At 43.8% G+C, this 9,481-nt stretch overlaps 1 protein-coding gene across 1 annotated transcript; it reads right to left on the reverse strand.

Annotated features, from left to right (window-relative positions):
- Positions 1 to 8,425: 8,425 nt before the first annotated feature.
- On the reverse strand, positions 8,426 to 9,410 carry LOC127294118 (uncharacterized). The gene has a single exon (XM_051323871.2). It carries the CDS (start codon positions 9,208 to 9,210, stop codon positions 8,614 to 8,616), a length of 597 nt encoding a protein of 198 aa, XP_051179831.1. The 5' UTR covers positions 9,211 to 9,410; the 3' UTR covers positions 8,426 to 8,613.
- Between the last annotated feature and the right edge of the window lie 71 nt (positions 9,411 to 9,481).

Raw genomic sequence — 9,481 nt, forward strand, 5'->3', positions numbered from 1 at the left:
CATGTGCTTAAAGCCCTGCAAAATTTCATTATCATATTCACCGGCACTATAGAGAGGGCAATAAGATAATTTAACTAACTAAAATTTCATTATCATGTACATGGAAGATATGCTTATGGTAAACTCTTTCGCGGAGTTGTTCTTATTAAATATAATGTGTTTAAGAAACATTGTAATGGTAATAAGATAGGTATATTCATTTTTTTCATTAAACAAGAGACCATGGATCTAAGATTTTTTTTTTGAAGAAATACTGTAGGGAAAGACCCTACGGTAATTTGTTTCATGCACTAGCCAACGTAAGCAAAAAAAATCTGAACTAAAGGGAAGAGGTAGACAATCCGCACATAGGGAGGCCAACATGTGCATAGAGAAATCTCACGTGTGACTCAAGAGACGTATACGTAGACATAGAGGGGGCCAACGGCAACAACCAATACAATTGCAAAAGCAAGAATTTGAACCCAAGACCTATGCACTAGCTAGCACAATCAAAAGTTCAAACTAATTGAAAGAGATATATAATTCACACATTATAAAAAAGGGGGGGGGGGGGGGGGTTACCCCTTTGCATGCTATGTACTTGTATATCAACTAATTGTGGTCTTGCGGCCGAGCCGGATTAGGGGGTTTTTTTTTGGCCTTTTGGGTGGTTTGTCGCATGTTTACACCTTGCCACAAACATGCATATCCTTTGCAGTGGCGGACGCAGGAAAGAATTGGAGGGGGGGCACACCTCAAAAAAAAAATTTTGCGCACCCCCAAATTGTGAAAAACCTTTGCATAATGAAGTAATGAACAATATACAAGATAAATTCATTGCATTGGAGTTCAATACATATACCAAATGTGCACGATTACAATACAAATAGTTCAAAATATTACAAGGGTCTTACATGGTAGAATATAGCATAATTAGAAACTTACATCATTTCTTCAATCTACGGTTTCGCATTGCCATGAAAGTTTCAACAATGGTATCATCACTTACATGAATGAACACCCCTCGCTCGATAAATGTCACTAAGCAATGATTCAAGAGGTTATCACCCATACTATTTCTCAACTTGTTTTTTACTAGACTCATTGCGGAAAATACTCTTTCAACATTCGCCGTCGCCACCGGTAGAAGCAATATCAATTTGAGAAGCATGTAAACTAAATCATAAACAACATGCTTTTTTGTTTCAACAAGCTTAATAGAGAGCTCACCAAGATGATTGACACATTTGAATCTATCATCTTTTCTCATGTCATCAATAAAGATCTCAAGTTGGGGTTCAAGTCTTAACAAATCCATGCTTGATATGTCATTGGGGTAGAATTGAGCAAGTCTCATTACCTTTTGTGCATCATAAGAAGCAAATGAATTCACGGGATTCAAAGCCGCCATACAAATAAGCAACTCCATGTTAACCTCATCAAACCGATTGTCAAGCTCTTGAATAACTTGGTCAACAACGCCAAGATACACTTCTCTTCTATAACGATCATCATTTGTTTGCTTTTCATAATACCGTTGTGATCTTCCATGAGCCACATAATTAGATTCCGGGGAAGGAACTTCAATGCCATGAGTGTTGCAAAAGAATGTCACCTTTGCAAGAAATCTTTCCCATCCAAGTGATGACCTCATATCCTTCATTTTCTCCTTTGCCAATCCAACAAGCACCATTGCATTGAGAATATCTTGATCCTTCTTTTGCAAAGATATAGACAAGTCATTTGTGTAGCCAAGAACAACAAGCATCAAGTTGAGATTGAAAACAAAGTCAAATGATTCAAAGGCCGCGGCAACTCCTCTTATTCTTGTCCACTCACTCTTTTGTGAAGGATCTTTTCCAATCCTTAAAAGCACCTCAAGTATCACCGGGTACATATCAACAATGTGTAGAATGGTCTTGTAATGAGAGCCCCATCGAGTATCACCGGGTCTAGATAAACCCATCTCTTGATTGAGTCCACTTCCACTTTCAATTTCACCCATCTCAAGTGCTTGTAAAACTTGTTGAGCTCTAACATCTCGAAGCATGTCATGACGCTTGCAAGAAACTCCAATGATATTGAACAAATAAGAAACATGATCAAAGAACCACACACATGCTTCATTATCCTTTGCCACGGCAATAAGAACCAATTGAAATAGGAATCCTGTCCCCCGGATCATGTGGACAAAAGTGAGCATCATATGACCTTGCATTTGGTTGTTGGGGTGAGGGTGGGTGTGGTGTTGTATCTTCAATATCAATCTCACTCTCAACATCGGATTCGACTTCTTCATCGTGAACAATATCAGATTGGACCGGAGATGCAATCTTCTTTGATGCTTGTTTCTGAAAAAGTAGCGCAATTTGGCTATTTCTCTTCATTTCTACACAATTGAAACATTCAAACATTACTAATTTAACAATTTTATGTGTTCTTGATCTTCATCATATAAGATTTAACACACACAAAACAAACATACATTGATAAATGATAATTTGATACATACACACATGAAAATAACAGTTTATTCATATAAACAGAGAGTCATATCTCATACGCAAACAGTAAACTTGATGGTGAATGGTAGAAATGCAGATCAGGGGCTCACTTCTGGAGTTCTGGTCGTGGCCTACTGTCTTGGGAAGATCAGGCCATCAAGGGACAGGGGCGGACAGCCGGACTGGGCAGAGAAGCAGAGCTGAGGGCGGGCGAGGCGAGGCGAGGCCGGCGGGCGACGGCGGGCGACGGCAGGCAGAGAACAGAGTTGAGGGCGGGCGAGTCCGGCGGGCGGCGGGCGACGGCGGGGAGCGGGCGAGGCCGGCGGGCGGCGGGCGACGGCGGGGAGCGGGCGAGGCCGGCGGGCGACGGCGGTCGGGGAATCGGCCGCTCGGGGCGTGGGGAATCGTAGGATGTGCGTGACCTCTCACCTCGACGCTATCTCTTCCAGGGTCCTTGCTAATTGGCCTTTTTTTCCATGGGATATAATCTTGGCGGGCCGAATTTCTGGGTGGGCCACGGCCCCCCCGGCCCCCCCGCTGCGTCCGCCAATGATCCTTTGTACAGTTGTATAGTTTTCCCTCTTGCTTAATGAAAAGGCAGTGCTCCTGCCGGTTGCTCCAAAAAAAAATAGACCAGGAAGAGAGAAACAATGCAGGGCAGCAACAAGTTAGAGCAAGTTATCTAGGGATTTATGTCCCGACATGGGTGGCAGTTTAGTAGTAGGCTTTGCAATACCTGAGTTCTCGGAGTGTCCGAGCCATGCAGTTTTGATCTTTTTGTTCCATTTGTAAGACGTGTCGAACCGAGACTTTGTAACAATTGGTTGTTTGCACATTCGGATGCAGAGGCCAGTGAAGTTAATCTTCCACTATCTAAAAAAATAGAGGGACAAAAGGAGAAGTTTCTCATATGGGCAAGGCAATATTCAACAGCGTGAATTTTGTTTAACTGATAATGATGAAAAAACATGGTCATGAAATTTAGGTTGAACATGTTATGTACACAACTGGGAAAAAAATGCAAATTTTGGAGACCTCTGTGATGATATTATGGATTTTTTCATACATGTAATTCGTTTGCTAGGTCCTTTAGTCGCATAGAGGTTAATTGTTCCCATGTAAGGTTGGGTGGGTTGTTGGCTAGCTCCTGCGTGCAATTAGGTCATTTGTTGGGAGAATTTAATCAATCAAATCATTTAACTGTCTTAGGTTGGAAGATGCCACATGAGAATATTTGGTTTATTGTTATTTTGGGTCATGGTTGACCATATCAGCTCATTTGCACTGCAGCACAGGTACACCTGAAACTTTCTTCTGTGCGTGCATCTAGGTGTGCACTGCACGTGCGCGTTGAAGAACTATGATTGGTGAACTCCAAGCTAGATAACGACTTATTGTTGAAGGACTCAATTAAAAACATGGTGACGGTTTGGTTGACACAACAGCTAACCATAGTCAATATAGCTAGCATTACAATATTTTCTCATGAGAAATCATCACCTTAATTTCTTTTTTTCTTAACCTAATTAGTCATTAGTTGCTTAGTAACCGGGTGACCTTTTTAGCCTTCGTTTAAGGATATCGTTAGACTGCAGCGTTGTGCTTGGGATAGTTATTTCTCTTTAAAGATTATTGGGATATGTTGGAGATTTTTCTGTAAATATGTGACCAAAAAAATCTTGCTAGAATTAGTAGACAATTTTATAGCTAACTACAACCTTCTCGAAATAGTCTTTCGTCCCGCTATATTAATATAGCAACCACGATACAGCAAGCATGTTGAGCATGGTAAAGTTTCGTAACCACAGCCTAAGTCGCCATTGTTTGAGTCACAGATAACAATGGCAATGAACTGCTTGCTGTTGAGGAATAAGTCTTCGTCCAAAAGAAAAAAAATCTTACTCCATGGTAAGTAGGCCGTATATATACTGAGGAATAATTACACGGACAGGGAAGAGACAAAGAAGAGAGCGAAATGACCAAGTCAAGTGATACGGTCGTACCCAACACGCACGCACTCAGGAGCAGTAGATCTGGTTGAACTAGGTTGGACTAGATTAGTCTGGTTTGCTCAGGGTAATCGAGCTATAGCTATCTCTCACATGCCCACACAAAGTAGAGCGTATATATATGCTCAACATTTTTCCTCGTGGGGCCAACTTGTCGGGCCTGAACCTGGTTCAAGATATTCACCGGCAACAGTAACTGCAAACAGAGGCGAAGATATGCAGTAACAAGGCTCACTGTAACTCCTTGGATTTTTTTCTGCGAATTCCTTCTTTGAAAATAAAGAAAAGACATGAGAATGCATTCCTCAACCCCCTGAGGTGCAAATTCTGTGTGATTGTGCATGTGTGAGACCCTGATCTAAATCGTTCAAACAACATCCCTTACTGGGAACGCCCACTCTTGTATGCTCCTTCAGTTAACCTTTTTTTTTTTTTTGCAAGTTCAGTTAACCGTTGAGAACGCTCGTCTCTGGCACAGTTGTTACATTTTCTGAAGGAAAAAAAAAGATGGCAGTGGCTTCTTTACCTACACCAAAGCAATGCAAACATCTGAGCAACGGAAACAACACAATAATATGCAGGTGGTTGGTTTCAGACTTCAACTCCACAGCTACTTCCCCTCAACGATCGATCCCCAAAGCAAGCCAAGCAGGGCAGCGAGTTCCACCACCCGAAAACGGACAATCTTACTTAAAACATAGGGGCGTTTTGTACGCAAGAATCCAAAACGTAATTGATCAATAAGCTTAATCTACACTGTTCTGTTATGGCTCGACAGGTAGACGCATGATGAAAGCGACGCGAAACCATGCGTGTGCTAGTATTGGCTTTTGTCATGCTGTGCAATGCATCTACCACTGTGGAAATGTGCATTTGGGGCAGCAATCTTAACTGGTGCCCAGATTTAAGGTCATCCTATGTCAAACAACATTAATCGATCATCTCTGCCAACCATGCATGCATGAACCCTCCATCTGGTGCTCATGATGTTTTGATGTATGGTAACTTAAGCAGACGCATGTGCAGCAGCGCATCCATGTCTGTGTTCTTCTGTTTGAAGAGGAGCTGGCTTACTTAGCAGTGTCTTCCTACAAAAAGCAGGATTTTCCAAATGCATATGATCACATTAATGTTAAGGCGTTTGCTCCGGTACAACCCCCTTCCCTAAACTCAAAGCAAACTTAAATACAAGGACGGCTGAGATCGCTTGATACCCCTTCGTTTAATACTAAACTGGTATACGTAGCCCAGTACAAAACCCGTATGATCCAACTAAGTTGTATGCCGCATACGTATGTATATAATTATGTATGTACGTGGATTATTGGTGGCGATTCGTCAGCGCGGTGGCGGTCGTGGCCGCCGGGCGGGAGGAGCAATAAGGTGGTGATAGGCAGCCACGAGGCACTGTGAGGCGAAGCTGGACGACGCGAGTCTCGGCAATGTTTCTTAGGTCCGTACCGGTATGGTTGGGGCGGCGTGCAGGCTAGACGGCGGCGTGACGGCGCGACGAACTGTCGGATAGTCTGTCCCGGACAGTCTGGTGCAATTCGGCCGGACTGTCCGTCGCGTTGGGAACGAGACTAACCGGACTGTCTTGCGGTGCTTGCGTTGGACTGTCTTGTGGCGCCGGACTGTCTTGTGGTGTTCGCGTCGGACTGTCTTGCGGCCCCGGACTGTCTTGCGGTGCCCGCCGGACTGTCTTGCGACGATTGTATGCCTATACGTGGGAATACTGAGTTCTGGATTTGGGCTTGGATATGGGCCTAAATAATACCGGTTCAGTTTTGTTGAGTTTGGGGAGGGGGGTTGTACTGGAGCAAGCCTCTAATGTTAAAAATACAAATCGAAGTTCAAAAATACCCTAGCGGAAAGGAGTCTTTTCCAAATAATATTTTTTACAAATACTCCCCTGCATATGTTGATGTCAAAATTACCCCCTCCGAAATCAATGGTCAAAAATACCCTAGTTGGCGGAAAGTTGAAAAGGTGACATGTGTCATCCCGTCAACGGGTGCGCCATTCAGAGTGGGAAGGGGGTGAGTTGGCGGCTGGAGGTGGGGCGGTGTGGTTGGCCAACATGCACTTCCCACCATATGGAGTGGCGGAAAGACGCTTCCGACCATCCTAGTTGGCGGAAAGTACCTCCCGGCATCCCCTATGGCAGGAACTGCCACGTGTCACCTTTTCCACTATTCTTGACAATCGAGTTTTGAGGGATTATTTTTTACAATGGTGATGTGCAGGGTTATATTTGTAAAAAATGCTAGTACTTCTCTTAGATTTTTTTTACTAGCTTACCTAGTCTTACAAGTTGTGCCGGTTTGTTGTTGGACTGCCGCAGCACAGCAGCCACACGCCGCCCACCTCTGCTTCCTTGCTGCTGGACGCCGATCTACCCTAACTCCTTTGCCCATCGGCAATGCCGGAGCTAACCCAGCTTCACTAGTAGAAACAAGGGTTTTGGTTTTTTGCTCCAAAGAGCTTTTGCACCGGATTTGGCGCGAACCGGTGCTAAAGGGGTCATTAGCACCGGTTCATGCGGTCTGGACGTCCAAGGGGCATTAGCACCGGTGCTAAAGGGTAGACCATTTGCACCGGCTGACGCCAACCCTTTAAAAGGTTTTTCTGCTTCCCACGCACCTCCACACCCCACCCCCCCCCCCCCCCCCCGTGGATCACCTTTTTTAACACTGTAAAATAGAAAAGAAAATGATAGAAAATTCAAAAAATAAAATCTTTTGAGATTCATGTATGTTATGCAACCTACTATTAGGGAAAATTAACAAATTTGATTTTTCACTTTTATTGCAAAAAATGTTTGAAAAATGGTAACACCGTAATAACTTTTGCATACGACGTCGAAAAAAAACGTATAATATATCAAAATCATCGTGGGAAAAAGTTACATCCGAATTCACCCGGGTTTACCCGGTTAGCTAATTTTTAGATTCTCAAAATGCCAAATGAAAATATGAAAGCAGGAAGATTTTAGTTTTTTCAGAAATTTTAGGATTTTTTTTTATTTTTTCAAAATAAAAAATAAATAATTGCATCCTGCATAAAGATTACTATTACTTTTAGGAAATTATAAGATTTTCAAATTTTCAGGTTTTAGGTTTGGCAAAAAAAATTAAAAATTGAAAATAATTATAAATAATACAAATTATAAAGTTAGTTTTTATTTATTTATTCAATATTACTATCACAACATTAATTTTGTTTATTAAAATAATTATTTGAAATTTGAACAATAAAGAAATATGACATCGACCAATATGTTAATAGGATTGATATGATACTAGTATCATATACATGCGCTCGAAGCACTTGGATGCGGGATGAAAAGGAACTTGAAAGTTAAGCGTACTAGTGTTAGAGTAGTTGGAGGATGGGTGACCGAGCGGGAAGTTTGAGCACGAGTAAGTAATTGGACTAGAGATAAGGATGTTTAGAGACTAAACTTGTGAAATAACTAAAATATTAGAAATTCTGAAAAAAGGAAAAAAAGAGGGAGTGGAAAATAATTCGAAAAAAAATTACGGTAGCGGGGTTCTACCGCGGCAGCGTTTTGGGGCGTTTTTCTGCCGCGGCAGACCCTTTAGCACCGGTTCGTATCCTCCCACTCGGACGCCCGGCAGCCGCCACGTGGTGTACCCTTTAGCACCGGTTCAGCCGGTTGGGCATCCGGTGCATATAGCCCTTACCAACCGGTGCAAAAGGTCAACTTTCTACTAGTGCTTCCAAATCTTTGTTCCGATAAAAACCTGGGCACATAGTCTAAGCCCATCAGTGAGGGGAGGTGAAGCCGCGTGGAGGAAAAGTCAAAAGAGGCAAGGCTAACCAAGCAAAATTAGGCCAAATTGACAACACATCTCGTCTTCTTCAGTCCAGGTCGTGATTTTAGTCCTAGTACTAGTATACCTCATAGAAATCACTATTCAAATGGTACAAGCTTTATTCCACCTTATGAATACAGTACAGTGGCAACAATTATTAACATGCATAGCAGGCTGATCAACCCAAGCGTAGCCACGGTGTTTATTACTTTATAATTCACCAGCTTAATTTATGTTTACAAACGGTGGTAACAATTTCTATAGATGATGTTCAAATGTTCAATGGCCATGTTCGCCACCATAGCCACCTCCACCACCATGTCCGTAGCCTTCACCGCCTCCATGCCCAAAACCACCACTTCCGCTGCCACCTCCTCCTCCACCACCGCCACCTCCACCACCACCACCGTTCATGCCACCACCCGATCCATAGCCTTCTCCATACCCAGACCCAGACCCGTAACCACCACCAAAACCACCGTAGCCAGATCCACCGCCGCCTCCTCCCCCGCTACCTCCCCCACCGCCTTGACCACCGGAACCATAACCGGAGCCATAACCACCACCGTAACCAGAGCCGTACCCTGATCCCATGCCACCACTGCCTCCACCACCACCACCCCCATGGCCACCACCACCACCGCCGCCAATGTTGCCTCCAGAGCCATAACCAGCACCATAGCCCGAGCCGTAGCCATAACCATGACCGGCACTTCCACCACCTTCTCCTCCGCCACCACCACCACCATAGCCTCCTCCTCCAGCGCCAATGCCGGTGACAGAAACCGGGGCTCTGGCGGCAGCGGCGAGGTGGGTGCTGGTGAGCAGGACCAAGAGAGCAGCGAGAGCTAGAGCCTGCTTGTTGGTGTTCGCCATTGTGTAAGGAGATAGCTTCCAACTATCTAGCTTGTGTATGCGTTTTGGTGTTGTGATCAGCTAGAGGTCGATATAGACACAATTTATAGGTGAGCTCACATGCATTTGCAATTGACACGAGTTTCTGAAATGGTGCATGTCATCATCTCACCTAAGTAACTCCACTATGCACTAGCTAAGCTAATAGCAGATGAACTGAATGACAAATGTATGGATGGGTTTGGGGTCACAGACACATGGCATATAAGTAGTACTAGTATAGTGGGGTGGT

Source organism: Lolium perenne, chromosome 4 (genome assembly GCF_019359855.2).
Source record: "Lolium perenne isolate Kyuss_39 chromosome 4, Kyuss_2.0, whole genome shotgun sequence".
In the NCBI taxonomy this organism is placed as follows: domain Eukaryota; kingdom Viridiplantae; phylum Streptophyta; class Magnoliopsida; order Poales; family Poaceae; genus Lolium; species Lolium perenne.